The sequence below is a fragment of the Coturnix japonica genome, chromosome Z (genome assembly GCF_001577835.2).
Source record: "Coturnix japonica isolate 7356 chromosome Z, Coturnix japonica 2.1, whole genome shotgun sequence".
Lineage (NCBI taxonomy): Eukaryota > Metazoa > Chordata > Aves > Galliformes > Phasianidae > Coturnix > Coturnix japonica.
In genome coordinates this window covers 34893204-34909420 of record NC_029547.1, presented here as the reverse complement: position 1 = coordinate 34909420, position 16217 = coordinate 34893204, and the positions used below count along the sequence as shown (strand labels likewise).

At 43.2% G+C, this 16217-nt stretch overlaps 2 protein-coding genes across 2 annotated transcripts; both read left to right on the top strand.

The window, feature by feature from the left end:
* Nucleotides 1–7737: 7737 nt before the first annotated feature.
* LOC107306226 lies at nucleotides 7738–8494 on the top strand (the record flags this gene model as incomplete). The annotated part of the gene is made up of 1 exon (XM_032441423.1): nucleotides 7738–8494. A coding segment is annotated over one exon (672 nt), but the record flags the coding sequence as incomplete, so codon positions are not given.
* Nucleotides 8495–8532: 38 nt separating this feature from the next.
* On the top strand, nucleotides 8533–16051 carry LOC107306240. The gene is given in 6 exon segments (XM_015849195.2): nucleotides 8533–9995; nucleotides 10614–10825; nucleotides 11850–12747; nucleotides 13512–13627; nucleotides 14169–14573; nucleotides 14575–16051. Coding segments are annotated over 6 exon segments (3447 nt in total). The 5' UTR covers nucleotides 8533–8662; the 3' UTR covers nucleotides 15058–16051.
* Nucleotides 16052–16217: the final 166 nt, after the last annotated feature.

The following is a 16217-nucleotide window of genomic DNA, read 5'->3' as shown; positions in this document are numbered from 1 at the left end:
CTTAGGACAACTAAAGGACTTGCATAAAAATTATTTGGACGTGTATGTATGCATATATGTGCCATTTAAACACATATAAGTGTATATGTAATTATATATATTTAATTATGAGAAGTTTTTTCTGGCTGTGAACTTTATCTAAATCCAGTAATTTGAAATGTATTGAATAGAGTAATTTAGAATGGCTGGTTAACTTTGAAGTTATAATATTTCTCTTGCTCTTGCAATGAAACGTATAGCTAGCATAGACCATGGAAGACAGTAGCTGAATTCCAGTCATAAACAGACACTTGGATTATTTGCAAAGCTATAACCATTTCCTTCAAGAACAATTAATGGGGAAAAAAATCTTGAATAATGCAACTAGTACCTTCCTAAAGAAACAATTGATAACAAGAACTGGTGAAAAATTCATTCATTTGGCACTGAAAGCATGTTTCATAGCAACACACATATTACATTGCTTCAGCTTTTTGGCTAACTGATTCCATAAATAATGAATTTAAATTACACAATTAATTAAGGAGGCCTAGGCTTCAATGTGGAATCAATAACAGTCTTTTCTCTGTAATGCTTTAGGTTAAGATCCTCAAATAAACATTCAATTTAGATTTTCATAAGGGAGTTACTGTGTGTATATACCAAATGATTATTAAATGCTTTTACAGAACAAGAGATTAACTATATAATAGATGGAACATCTGTTAAACAGATTTTCATTTCAATATTCATTTCTCTTAATTTTTAATTCTACTATCTATTTCAAGGTTCTGAACTTATCTTACAGGATCTGTTTAAAAATGTTTTGCTCAGTATATAACTGTGGTATAATTAATAGTAGCCTCATATGAATAAGGCTGTATGAATGGATGTGATAGCAGTACAGAAAAAAAAAAAGCATACACAGAAGTACCATGTTCTTACATAGATATATGCTGAGCATAGATACATGCTCAGCTCGACGTGGGACGGGCTTGTGACAAGCCTATTGATGCTCCTCAAACTTGTCCCCTAGGGATCTTGCAACAGGGTTACACAAAAAGAAAGCAGACGTGAAGCATCAGTCCAATTTATGGCAGAGCATGAATACAGTTGCTTCACAAGTGGCTTCCTCTGCTCAGCATCAGTAACTCTGAATAACTGGATGGTATACTTTTTACAAAAGAGAGAGAAATGAGACAGAACTACAATCATACGTTTCTCCAGATGGTCCAAGAAAACTGTAGCTTGGTAAATGCTCCATTTGTCCTTTAAGACATACCTCCACTTTTATCCCTGTCCTACCAACAAGAGTATCCCTTTTTAAGACTTTTGAGCATCACTGGTTAATGATGAAATGGCGGTTTAAACAAGGAAGATATTGTATAATTTAACAATTGAAGAAACTGTGATTTTTTTAATACAGAGAAGGAAATAACAAATCATCTTTCANAACAGACATTTTCAACAACATGAGAATCAAGCTAAGGATCTCCAAGATACATTTAACTTTGTCTTGTGTTAAATTGATTACTAAAGACATGGAAGTAATTTGTGTTAAATGAAAACATTTGGATATGTGTCATGGATCTGACTGACATAGCCAAAATGTTTATTTTGTAATTGTGGGATTTCTTGCACTTTCATAGAAGCATCTGATTCTAACCATGTTCCACTGTAGAAAACAGGGTTGGATGGAACCAATATTCTTTTATGTACAGACATCTTTCTGTACTAATTGAAATTCTCTTTAAATCAAAACTAATTTCAGTACTTTGCCTAAGCTTACACCTTGTTTCCATTCAACTTTTCTGAAAAGTTCATAATGGTCAACTGGATGAGTGCTATATCTAGCAATCTCTGTAACATTTTAGGTAAATGAAAAGGTCATAATCATGAAAATTTCCATCAGGATATGGGTGTATCTGAGTATGCTTGATAAAGAAGAGTAATATGTCTCTTAAAGTAAGTGTATTTTCAGGACATTAAATCTATACCTTACTGAATGCAAGACTTCATCACTTAGCTTCAGCAACTTCAGAATTTACCCAGGAAAAAAAAAAAAAAAAATGACTTTCTGAATGCATGAGAATGAGTCCATGACCAAATGGTGCTTGGTTACACAAAGTTCCATTATAAACTCTGAATGACAAAGATATATTTCCTAGTGCAGTTGCTCCCTGCCGATGGCTGAAATCCTGGCACTCTAATTTATCTCCTCCTACACTAGGCTAGTAAAATGCACCTATCCTTCAAAAGCTTCATAGACTTTTTTAATGAACATTTGTAAAATACCTCATGAACATTTAAGGAAAGATAGTAGAGAAGTCTAAAGGGCAAGACTAAAGTGCTGTGAAAATGAACACAAATGCTTTCGTGAAAACTGACATTTTCCACATACGCACAACTACAAAAACCACAGCTTTGCTATGTTATTATTCCCCTCCCCCCTGCCCCTGCCCCAAGGGATTCAGTACACATGTGAAAATGACAGCTCCAGAAAAGCATATCCATTTACTTGTGGCAGGTGTTAATAGCATTTCAAAGACAATGGAAAAGATCAAATCCTGAGTAAAGAATCTTTTCTCTAAGATGTACTTTGAGAGTTACAGTATTCTTACTCCAAAAGGGAAGTCTTGTTCGGTTAAGTTCATCTGTAAACCATATACTGATAATGTTTTGTGAAAAACTACATCTAAGTTAATGTAAGTCCTTTGTAAATAAGGAAAATTTGCCTATGGTTAACTACAATCCTGTTCATGTCTACTTCCCAGTGAAACAGTAAATCTGCATAATGTGGCCACACAGTTACCACAAAAGAGGCATGTGCTCTGAAGTTCACTCCATATGAGATACTCTGTATTTATCATGCTATGGGTAGCCAACCTTTCCTTTTCAACAAAAGAAACTCTGAATAGCATAGCCTATAATCTAGGAAAAGACAGAGATGAAGGAGTAAGGGCTATTGGAGTTCCTCTGAGATTTATTTATTTATTTATTTATTCTAGTATGCTCATTGTGATCTACAGCATAAGCTTTCTTTCTTGTATTGCTACAAAGATCACACTGAAAGTAATGCCTCTTGCTTATTTTGGTAGAAATGGTAACAGATACAGAGAGCACAATAACACCATTTTATGAAGCAAATTTTCAGCTACAGAACACTATTTTTCAACATAATCCCCACCATTAGCAACAAAGAAGAGCCTGCATTACGACTTATAAGAGTCCACAATAGTGGACATGAACTATTGTCACCACTGCTGAAATGCACCACCCACAACCTCATTGATACCCATCAACATTCAGCAAGTGTCAGTGAATTTCAATGGGTGCCATTTTTTCCATATGGAGAAATTCAGTGACAGACCTTTTCTCCATGTGCTCTTCCATGTCAGACATTATTTTGCCCCGCTGCTGCCATCCACAACATGGCAATAAAATGTAATGGAATATTGGTGGGAAGGTTCAGCCTCTACAGCTGTACCATCATCTGCCTCTGCAGTTGTCAGCCAACATAATAAAACAGGAGGCATTACTTTTGGAGCAGCTCTTGTATATTCAAATCTTCATTTACCTGAAACAAGTTGCTAAGAATGACCACATGCATGCACCACTCTTAATACACATACAAAGCAGTTGTGAGAAATAATTTGTAGGTTATTATTCGCTGTTGACTATATTCTCACCAATTACAACCAGTATGCAACACAAATTCTGAAGATACCTCAAAATAATAGACATCACAAATTTTAAATTGCAGATTGTGAGAAATTCTTTCTCCTTAGGGAGCAACTCATTTTAAGTTGACTTCAGTTGTACTTCATGCTGGCCTTAATTTGGAAATACATCAATGAAACTACCTAAGGTATGTGCCAAGATATTAAAATGTTTTGCAAAATAGACAGGAGGTACAAAATCCAAGTTCTTTATCAGCTCAGAAGTTTCAAATCTCTCTCCCATCAAAGCTCCTAACCAACACACATTGAAAAGGGAGTGGGGTTTTCAGGTTCTACTGATGGTATAGCCCCTTTTTGCATCACCTGCAAGAGTTGTCAGGGAAGTAGAAACTTCTGTGACTTAGTAGCTACTTGATACATGCAGACACCCTGTCTCAGTTTTCATGAATACATCACATTTTACATGAAGGTGATTAAGTCTAAGTAGACAGAGAGCAAACAGCTAGACCAACAAATAAGAGATCTGAGGTAGGATAAAGTCCTGGGGAAAAAAATAGTTATACAAATTACATCAGTCAGAGGGGGACTTAGCCTGCATTTCCTGTTTTCCCTTAGAGATGTTAACAGTTTACTTACACTCTTATCTATCTAGCCAACTTCATCCGCTTGTTAATAACTGGCCACAGCTCAACTACCTTCATTTTTCTTTTTAGTAAACAGAACCAAAGCAAAATATACAAAAGCAAAACCAAACGGACAAATAAAATCAAAAACAATTCAAAAAATTTAACCTCTGAAACAAAACAAAACAAAACAAAAACAAAAACAAAAACAAAAACAAAAAAAGAAAGAAAGAAAGAATGTAAATGAAACTGAAAATCAATCATGAAAGAATTTATTTAAGCAGTCAGAACAATCAGGACACATAGATTAGGAAGCTAGAAATCAAATCAAGATATCTGCAGACCTTCAACCTATTCTTTCTCACACAAGAAAAAAAAAATGACTTGCCTTATTCTGTCGTCTCCCCACAGCACTGCCTATGTTTCTTGGATACCCTGTTGTATTGTTGCCAAAGCTAAAGCATACTGAGGAGGTAGCTGAAATGATTTGACAGACACAGAAGACATACAGAAATGTTGGTGGGCCTGTGAAGAGAAACCAGAACTCACATACAGTTTCTATGTTTCTGGCTGCTACAGTAAGGAAGATCTTTCCTGAGGACCTTGACAACTAGCCTGGAATAAGTAAGATACACAACCATATTTTTGAAACTGGAGAAATTGCAATTAGATTTTTTAACCCAGGTACTTTTGGAATTTCCTTTCAGGAATGATGATGCTCCTTGGAGTGAGCCAAGGTTAGCAGGACAAGTATGTTGTTTCAGCTGGTGTGCATGAAGAGCAGTAACTTGGCCTGTGCAGTCAAGAAAATGTGGCATGCCTTATGAAGGATAAGTTGTACAGAAGACAAAGAAGAAAGTCTGTGCCAAAAAAGATATACTGATGTCCTAAAAAATCCTAATGTGTAAATGGTTTAATGTGAAGAGTAATGCATATATTAATTATTCAACCAGAGGAGAATGAGAAGATACATAAAAGAATGCACATAAAACAAACTTGGCATTGTTATAATCAGCTTGGATTAAAACAGTCAGGATATCTGATCATGAAGACGGGAACCCATGAGAAGTTTAGTTTTCTATTGCGTTTTAAACCACTGGATTCACCATAGCTAGGAATTTGAAATCCTTAATCCAAAAATGTTGCAAAGCCACTGAAGAAAGCTATAATCTCTTTTACTTTTCTACTTTTAAACAAATAAAAGGGCTAGGATTTGATAGATGCACTGTATCACTGTGTCACGGTTTTAACGAAAATCTACCTGCGTCCATGACAGGGGGGGCCGCGGACCCCACAGGGGCCCTAGGCCAAAAGGAAAAGTTAATTAGGAAAACAGCGGCAACGATCTAAGGAGGCACACTTATTTACTAAATACTATATCGAAATACAGAATAACACAATATAATACAATATAATTGAAAATTGAGCTAACGAATCAAGCAAAATAGGAGAGAGAATGAGTCCCGAAACCAAGAGGCCTACTGTGAATCTAGATGAAATGATGAAGGCTCCCACACACTCTCCTGAACGCCAGAACTCAAAAAAAACATCAGTCTAGCCTGCAACAAAGATAATATAGTGTCCAGGTCCCGTGATCCATCTCTGACCATGTTGTTCTCTGGGAGATGTAGACTTCTTCTGTAAGTTGCAGATTTAGTAAAATTATTCATGCTTTATATGATGTTATGATGTGGAATACTGATAGCAAAATCACAAAATTATTAAACCATGACACCCTGTTATATCCTTTTCTCTCATCAAAACATTTCAGTGCTCATCATGGGTCTTTTCATGCTAAGATAATAGCAATAAACACAAAATATGATCAGCTACAGTAGCATTTCACACTACCCATCAGTTACAGAGCCTGAAACAAGAAGCACCATTTTCCAATTTGAAAACGTTTGAATGGGCTGTCAAAAAGCCTCTCAGTAAATGTGTTCCATCCAACAGAAACAAACCCTGTGCAAACAAATCAAATGGTGCAGAAATCCTTTGCACAAGATGATAGGCGAGGCTTCCATGCTGACACTGTATGCAAGCCAAGTTTTCATGTACTTTGATGGCTGACCTCCAATTCCTGACATATTCATTATATTTCAGCATGTTGGGTGCAGATTGCATTGAAGTGATGACAGCTACAAGACAGCCAATGAGAAATATGGGCATTCTGGCAACAGGTGGCCTTTCACTTGTACAGGGAAAGTTAATCTCGTTTATCATCAAAGTATATTATGTTCAAGGAGTGTCATGTTTTGAGAAGTCTAGTGACGGATCAAACAGAAGCAGCATTCTTCCAAAGACTCTGACATTTTTTGTAGACCAAACCTTTCAAACAGCTCTATTGTTTATGCTTGATTTAGGTCAGTTAAAAAGTTATTCCATTGTCTCAGAGTTTATATCATTGGCTCCAGATTACCATTTCCATCCTTCATCAAAATGTGAAGGAAGCACAACATTTAAACATGCAATCCTGGGACCATCATCAGACACAAACTGGTGAATACTTCATTACCTTGCAAAAGGTGATTTTTGAAATATGATACTTCTCAAGGAAATACAGCAGCTAGAAATACTTCCAAGAATGTACATCTTTGGTGCTGATAACCACATTAGCTGCAAATCCAGTCTTGAAAATCTTTACCCACTGTCAGTTTGCTTATCTGCTTCAAGAGACTGATGAAATGTATGTAAAATTGAAATCATGTCGAAGTATCCTAACTGAAGTCATGGAATTGAACTCTTGGTTTAATTTCTCCTCTGCTATTGGAAATCGGTCAAAGAAATACTACACTGTAGTTAAAGTAAACCACTGATTTTTACATATGAGAATATAGCCACAGAGCTGAAAACATGTTTTCTGCTAAAACTGTTGTAGAACAGTAAAATGTTTTCCAAATAAAATAAGATTATCAATAAAGTATATCTACTTTCCATGCAAATTAAATAGAAAAGAAGTCAATAGATATGAGTGACAAGGCAAGATTGCAACCTCAAAATAATTAAGCTGAAAATGAAATCCAGAAAACCTGGTATAGCTTCCTAGATATTGAAGTTTTAATGTTCTAAAATCATTTTTTATATCTACTGACCACTTTCCAGGAAATGGAAGTAAACTTTTATTTTAGGAAGTAAAATTAGGAAGCAAAACTTGGTTATAAAACTAGGCAGATCAAAAGAAATGTGATCTAAGTGGGGAAATTAAATCACCAACATGTAGTGTATTAGGCGGTAGGCGGGGTCACGGGATGTGACGGACAGGTCCCTCCTCCTTAGTTAATATTCATGATGGGTGGGATTAGCCCCGCCCACTTTCTAGCAGGTTCTATACCAAAAGTTATATAAGGGTCTGTTTGTTTTAATAAAATGCCTTTTGCCACGCACTCCCTTGTTGTGTTGGCATCTGGTCCATCTGCGGATTCCCGGGGACAAACGGGACGTACGGCACCGTGTAACAAGTGGTGACCCTCGACGTCCCGGGTGCGGCTGCCCCACCAGCTTGTTCCTGCTGCGGAGCGACACCCCCTTTCCCTTTTCGTCGCGGAGTGGCAGAAGCCCAGGTCGGGGGGGAAGTGGCCATTCCCCTCCGTTGGGACTATATCACCGGGTGCCGACTGAGTCGGTGGCGCAATGGAAGCTGTCAAAAGGTACTCTTTTCCTTCTGCAAATCTCTCTTCCCTAAACACGCCCCTTCTAAGAAGGAGCTTACTTCCCTTCTTGTTTTATTGGAGAGGGAGGGGTTGCTGGCGACACCCTCGGACATTTATGAGCCGGATAACTGGGAGGGCATTACCTCAGCGCTATCTCACCGAGCCCTCACTACCCAAAAAACCTCAGAGTTTAAAACCTGGGGGTTGGTATTGGGAGCACTGAAAGCCGCCCGCGATGAAAAACTGGCTAACCAGCGGGCTAAGGATCTCTTGGGGATTGATCCGGGGGGGTGCAGTTCCTTGGGGTCGGGGCCCGGGGGGGGGCGGCTCTGTTCTCTCTGCAGGCTCAACTGTGGAGGGGACAGCGTTGACTCCATCGGCTCCGCCCTGTACTTCGAGAAGCGGCACGTCCACAGAAGTTGCTCGATCCCTCGTGCAGCACCAGCCTTCACCGCCACTTCTGTCCCGGACCGTTAACCACCCTCCACCCCCTTATCCAGCCCATACCCTATATCCTTCCCTACAAGACGCCGGGGGGGGAGGCGGGGACATTGAAAAGAACCTGGGGGGAAGCGCGGGGTGCCTGGGGGGAAGCGCGGGGGAGGTGGAGCGCTGACCCGCCTTGTTACCCAGACAACCGGCCCCGGAGCCAGAGCAGGGGCGTGGTTTTGTCGGCGCCTTGTTACCCGGACAACCGGCCCCGGAGCCAGAGCAGGGGCGTGGTTTTGTAATGTTACCAGTTAGTTTGGACCCGCCCACCCAGGCGATCGGCGAGCTCGCCTTGTCAGCCGATCCGGGAAAAGGGGCTGGCCCTACTCGACGGGGCCCGCCCACATTCACCGATTGGGCAAGGGCTAGGGAGGATCTTCAGGCCACTAACGCGGGCGTACCCACACTTGCCCTTCCCCTGGTGGTTAAAAATGGGGGACCAGCTTGGACCCCCTTGGACACCAAGGCGATTACTCGCCTGGCAGGGCTAGTAAAGGATAAAGGATTGCGGTCGCTGGTCACGATGTCAGCTGTTGAGGCTCTTATGGCCTCCAATTTGCTACCATATGATGTTGAGAACCTGATGCATGTTATCCTCAAGCCTGCACAGTACATGCTCTGGCAAGATGAGTGGAACTGCCAGCTTAGAACTATTGTCGCAGAGGCAACGTGTGACCCAGCCCACCCAGCTAACCGTGGGCGTGGCAAAAAAGAGCGGACTACCCTCGCTCGCCTTCAAGGGTTGGCAGATGGCATGGTGGGATCCCCGGAAGGTCAGGCAGCTGAATTGATAGCGGGGGAGGTGGCTGCACTCATGACCGCAGCCCTCCAGGCGTTGAGAGCAGTGGCTAAGGTTGCAGAGCCATCTGGACAGACATCCAGGACAGACATCAAACAGGGGCCAAGCGAACCCTTCCCTGACTTTGCGAATCAGCTGATTCGCGCGGTCGAGGGTTCAGATTTACCTAAAGAGGTCCACTCTCTTGTGATTATTGATTGCCTTAAACAAAAATCGCTGCCAGACGTCCAGCAAATTATTAGGGCAGCGCCGGGAGACTTAACAACTCCTGGGGAGGTTATCAAGTATGTTCTAGACCATCAAAAGAGCACTCCGCTGCATGCGGAAGGTCTTGTGGCGGCAGTACAGGGCATGGCTGCGTCATGCCAAGAAATGGCCGCATCGGTGATAGCTGCAGCCCAGTCAGGACCACAAACGGACAAAGGCCCATGCTTTAAATGTGGCCAGACAGGACACTTTAAAGCACAGTGTCCAAAGAAAAATGCTCCGGGGGAAGGGTGCCAGTTCTGTGGCACTGCAGGTCATGGGGCACATAAGTGTCGAAAACTTAAAAACCTGCTTCAGGGAAACGGGAGGGGGAGGGTCCCTATAGCCCGGGGGACCTCCCAAGCCAATTTCTTGGGCAGCAACCTGCAGCCCAGGGGGCCCCCTCAAGCCAACTTCTGGGGCAGCATCTTGCCACCCAGGGGACCTTTCCAGAACAACAGGGCCCTGTCATCCCTTCGTGGCTGTGACGGAGGACCTTCTCGATCGGCCTATCGCCCGCCTCATGATGGCCATTGACCCCGGAGCTGCAGTTGTAGGCCCAAAGTCCATTCTTTTCACCGCTTTGCTTGATTCGGGTGCGGATGTTACGGTGATCGCAGAATCAGATTGGCCAAGAGAATGGCCGAGAATCAAGCAAAGTAACACAATAACAGGGGTTGGGGGTGCAGAAGTAGAAGTACCCACTAGTAAATCCCGGTTCTCAGTTGAGCTTATGTTGCTAGCTAGGGATGGTACTATTGAGAAGATCGTGTTTATTATGCCTACTGTTGCTCTGGTGGCAGGTTCAATCACTGGGATGGACGTTTTACAGAAATTTGGTTTTCAGTTGACAAATTTATCCTAAGGGCCACTGTCCACCACTTGGCGCTGCAGCATGCGATTCCGCTGCGTTGGAAACAGGATACATCTCCTGTTTGGGTGGATCAGTGGCCCATTCCTGCTAAAAAATTGGCAGCGCTCATACAGCTTGTTTCCAGAGAACTTGCAGCAGGCCATATAGAACCCTCACTCAGTAATTGGAATACGCCTGTCTTTGTTATTCGTAAAGCCTCAGGTGCCTTTTGGCTCCTACATGATCTTAGGGCAGTTAATGCCCAGATAACCCCCTTTGGTTCTGTCCAACAAGGAGGACCCTTGCTGTCAGCCATCCCAGAAACGTGGCCGCTGATGGTCATTGATCTTAAAGATTGTTTCTTTTCTATCCCTCTCGCTGAGCAGGACCGGGAAGCTTTTGCGTTTACGGTCCCGGTGGTGAATAACTTGGAGCCAGTCCAGAGATATCAGTGGAAGGTTTTGCCTCAGGGGATGGTCTGCTCACCTACTATTTGCCAGCTTGTGGTGAGCAGGGTCATTGAGCCTGTTAGGCAGGTTACTCCAAACTGTCAGGTCGCCCTAATGGGTGATCTTTTGCTTGCAGCGCCGGATCATAAGCAATTGGAGAATTTAGCCTCTCAAGTGATGGACTCCTTGACTTCTGCTGGCTTTGTCATCTCCCAAGAAAAAATACAGAGGGAACCAGGTATTGAATTCTTGGGACATAAGATTGGTCCCTCCACGGTTCTTCCTGAAGGATTAGAGATCGAACCGCGTATTGCTACGTTGTGTTCAAAAACTTGTGGGAGCATTGCAATGGATTAGGAATGCTATAGGTATTCCCCCCAGACTCATGAAGCCCTTTTATGATCAATTGAAAGGATCTGATCCTCAGGAGCCTAGAGAGTGGACAGAAGGCATGCAACAAGCCTGGAAAGAGATCTTGTCCGCTAGTGCTAGTAACACGCTTTCACGATGGCTCCCAGATAGTCCGCTGGAAGTGGCGGTGACCAGGTGTCAGCATGGCTCAGCTGCCGTGATTGGACAGACATTGGGCTCTAAAGCCCGTCCACTTTTCTGGTTGTTTTCTGCCCAGCCAGGGCCTTCACTCCGTGGTTAGAACAATTATCAATCCTGTTATGAAAAGCACAGCTTGCGGCAGTTAGGGCGTTCGGCAAGGATTTGAACGTCATATACCTACCTGTGGCCTTCCGGAATGTTCAGCCACTCTCAGATGAGGTTTCCCTTGCTGTTTATGATTTTGCGGGAAAATTCTGTTATTCTGATTCGTTGCCCATTTTTGACCTTGCCCGACCCCTACAAATTTCCCTGCGCACCAGAGTCTTGGACACTCCCGTTGAGGGCCCAACCTTGTTTACTGACGCTTCCTCCAGTACTTGTCAGGGGGTGGTGATTTGGCGAGCACCTGATGGGTCTTGGGACCGCAATACCTTCACAGATCTCACACTGAGTGTCCAGATGCTGGAAGCCAGGGCTGTGGAGGTCGCCTTGAGATTGTACCCCTCTGACCCTTGCAATATTGTTACAGATTCTGCTTTTGTTGCGAGGTTACTGCTGCACATGGGGAAGGAGGGACTACCCTGTAGTTTTATTAGAGGATGCCTTGGTTTACCGGGCTGACCCGGTGGCCATCCTCCATGTGCGAAGTCACTCTGATGTCCCAGGGTTTTTTACAGTGGGCAATGAGGTGGCAGATAGAGCAGCCGGGGGTCACATTTTCACCCTTCGGGAGGCCCGAGACCTTCATGCGGCCTTACATTTAGGGGCCAGGGCACTGGCACGGACATGTTCCATCCCGATTACCTTGGCTAGGGAGGTGGTACAGACGTGTCCGCATTGTAATTCGGCGCCTGCCTTGGGGGCTGGCGTTAACCCACAGGGTCTCGTTCTGTTAGAAGTCTGGCAGATGGACTTCACCTTAGAACCAAGAATGGCACCCCGCCAGTGGCTTGCAGTTACGGTCGATACCTCCTCTTCAATACTTGTAGCCACGCAGCATGCTCGTGCCAACTCCACAGCTGCTCAACATCATTGGGCTACGGCTATCGCTGTTATGGGAATGCCACGCCACATTAAGACAGATAATGGATCATGCTTTATATCACGGTCAACCAAGGAGTGGCTGGCTCGTTGGAATATTACACACACAACAGGCATCCCGGGAAATTCCCAGGGCCAAGCGATTGTGGAAAGAGCTAATCGCCTCCTCAAAGAAAAGATCCGGGTGATTGGGGAGGGGGAAGGATATACGGGTAGAATCCCGGTTGCACAGCAGGGTGAAATTTTAGCTCGAGCATTATATGCTTTAAATCATTTTGAGCGGGGAGAGAGCACGAGAACCCCCACTCAAAAGCATTGGCAACCAAGAATCATTCAGGAGGGCCCACCGGTGAAAATCAAAACTGAAAGTGGATCCTGGGAGTCAGGTTGGACAATACTAGTATGGGGCAGGGGCTTTGCAGCGGTCAAGAATAATGAGACTGGGGATGTCCAATGGGTACCCTCACGTCAAGTTAAACCAGAATTGGCTACACAAAACAGGAAGGCTAAGGAAGTAACAAGAGCTGAGTATTTTTTCATAGGACTTGCTGATTGGGCGGCCGAAGAGACCGGAGAACTCAGAACAGAAAAAACCCAGGAAAACTCCTTGGTGGATACCAAAGAAGGGAGAACATGAGGACCCTGAGAAACAACCTTTGCTGTCAACAAAAGTAACTATGTTAATGTTTGTGTGTATTGTCTGTTTATTTTGGTCACCAGTAGGGGGTATCCATTTACTTAAGCAACCTAAAAATCTTTGGGTCACGTGGGCCAATCGTACAGGGACCTCAGAGTTTTGCCTTGCGTTGCAGTCAGCTACGTCGCCCTTCCAGACATGTCTCATAGGGGTCCCAGAATGGGATGACTTGGCATTTGTGGGTTACCTTGGGGAAGAGGGTGGTTGCTTGCGGTTCTGCAGTGGGTTGGAAAGGACTTGGAGGTGGCTGGGAAACGATTCAGTATATTATCTTGGAAAGAAAATGGCTTGTACCATCTGTAGATTAAATATCTCCCTTCCCGAGGAGCCCCAGCAATTGGACTTACTCGGCTCGCAAATGGTGCCAAATGATACTTGGGATAAGAATAGTTCTCGATGGTTGTCCCCTGGGTGCATGATTTTCGGCTCAATGAAGAGGTTGTCTCTGACTAGGCAGCAACTTCTTGGCCCAGAGGGCCCCTATTGGGATCCGAAAACTAATCAAACCATCCCCTATACCCTTGTGTATCCCCGTGATGAAAAGACCTTCGACATTGATGGAGGATATTGTGGGTTTTACCCTAATGGTTCGGTGCCTTATCGTTCTGGGGATTGTCCTATAAACATTTGTCACGGAGTTCTCTCTAGAGCTCACTCCGGGACAGTGGGCACAAACCCGGGGCAGCAGGAACAAAAGCCCCCCCCCCCTTTTCTCTCACGGCACGGTACGGCAAAGTGCGGCGTGGCCCGGCCCGGCCACGTGCGTTTCGGAAGAGGGGAAGGGAAGGGAGATTGCGATTAGGTCTAACAAAAAATAAGGGAGAAAAAAAAAGGTGATCTGAGAACGAATGGCAGTTTAATAACCTAATAACACTAAACAACAACAAGAGAGTTTCAACAAAGAGAATACCAAGTCCCCAATCTCACCGATGGAACTGTGAAAACCCCGTCCCCTTCCTCACTTCCCTTCTGGTGCCCCTCCCCACATGCCCATTAAGGCAGCCCACAGAAAAAAAAACTTGTCCCCTTTACTCCCATTATGAGGCATGGTGTTCTGATGTGGAATACCAACACCAACCAAATTGCAAAACCATAACAACATTTCAATAGGGGGGGTTGTTAATATTAGCAGGACGGATGGGTCCATCCGAGGAGTTGTCTTTTAATAGAGGTTGTTGTGTTTTTCCTATCCCCAAGGGGTCATTTTCGTTTATGGGAGAATTATGGAATAATGGTACAGCAAAAGCCTTGCCACCAGGGGTATTTCTCATTTGTGGGGATCGTGCTTGGCAAGGAATTCCTAGGAACCCAATAGGAGGTCCTTGTTATTTGGGGAAATTGACTATCTTATCCCCTAGCATCTTTGAGATCTATAAAGCATTTAACCATTCACGAGCCAAAAGAGACATACATGTTCTGGAGTCTGACTGCGGGGACAATGTAAGATTATGGGGACCCACAGCCAGAATTTTCGCTTCCTTCTTTACTCCTGGGGTTGCTGCTGCACACACTCTAAAAAGAAATCGAAAGGCTGGCCTGTTGGACTGTTAAACAAGCTAATGTTACCTCTCAGTTACTTTCGGACTTGCTTATAGATGTAGAGAGTATCAGACATGCTGTGCTTCAAAATAGAGCGGCCATAGACTTTTTACTTTTAGCACAAGGGCACGGATGCCAAGATGTTGAGGGAATGTGTTGTTTTAATTTGAGTGACCATAGTGAATCGCTACATAAGAAGCTAGCATGGATGCAAGACCATACCAAGAAGATCGGCGTCGTGGACGATCCGTTTGGAGACTGGCTCGGAAGCCTGTTTGGGAACATCGGACCTTGGTTCAAACAGTTGCTAAAAGTATTGGTGATGGGACTTATTGTTCTTCTTGCACTATTAATTTGCACACCGTGTATTATACAATGCTTGCAGGGATTTATGCATCGCATGGTGACGGGAATTTTTGAGGAGAAAATGGAACAACAAAGGGCATATGAGAGACTTTAAAAGGTTAACTGGGATTGTTAATAGGTTGCGTATTGTTACGGGTTAAAGGTTCTTTAGCATAAGGAGGGGGAGATGTAGTGTATTAGGTGGTAGGCGGGGTCACGGGATGTGACGGGACAGGTCCCTCCTCCTTAGTTAATATTCATGATGGGCGGGATTAGCCCTGCCCACTTTCTAGCAGGTTCTATACCAAAAGTTATATAAGGGTCTGTTTGTTTTAATAAAATGCCTTTTGCCACACACTCCCTTGTTGTGCTGGCATCTGGTCCAGCTGCGGATACCCAGGGACAAATGGGATGCACGGCACCGTGTAACACCAACAGAAATGGCAGACTGTCAAGACTCAAACTACAGCTTCTGTAGAGTACAATGGCAATATTTTCAAATCAAAATTTCAGGCCCTCGGTTTCCTTCTGAGTCATTCTCAGAATAGAAAATGTAGGCAAGTAGCTTCACTACATTAATAACCTGACAAAAGAGGAGGAAACAATCTTTTTAACTCTTGTTACTAACACTGTAGTTAAACAAAATTCATATAATAAATTCAATAAAAATCCAAATGTAGATGGGCAGTCTCAAAAATCCATTTATATGCACAATAAAGAAATCTGCTTTTTTTGTAAAGGTTTGTGTTAATCAGGTATCTCAAAAGATTTTTTTATTATATATTGGACACCATATCTGCCAGTTTTGAATTAATAGAGGTATAATTTTTTGAACTTTTATCTAGGGTGAACAGTATGTTCCCTGAAGTTATCTATCCTCATTGCATTTTTGGATTCCATCATGGGTTTATCTTTGAGCACATGAACTAAATTATTTTGGAGTGTAATTTTAAGAGAGAATATATTCCAGAATACAGCACATCAACCAAGTCTTTCATTCCTTACAACCAAAATAGAAATAAGCAAAATATTCCAAAGACATTTACAAGCAAATGACTCATTGGTATATATTTTTAACTAAAATATACAGAGCATCTAATGCCTCAGATAACTGCCTTCACTACATCTCATTTTCTCTCCTCCTGATGAATCTCTAAGGGAGTGGAAGGGAGGGAGGGAGGGAGGGGAGGGAGGGAGGAGAGGAGGGGAAGGCCCGAGGGAGGGGGGAGGGAAGGCGAGGAAGGGAGGAAGGACGGAAGGAAGGAAAGGAAGGAA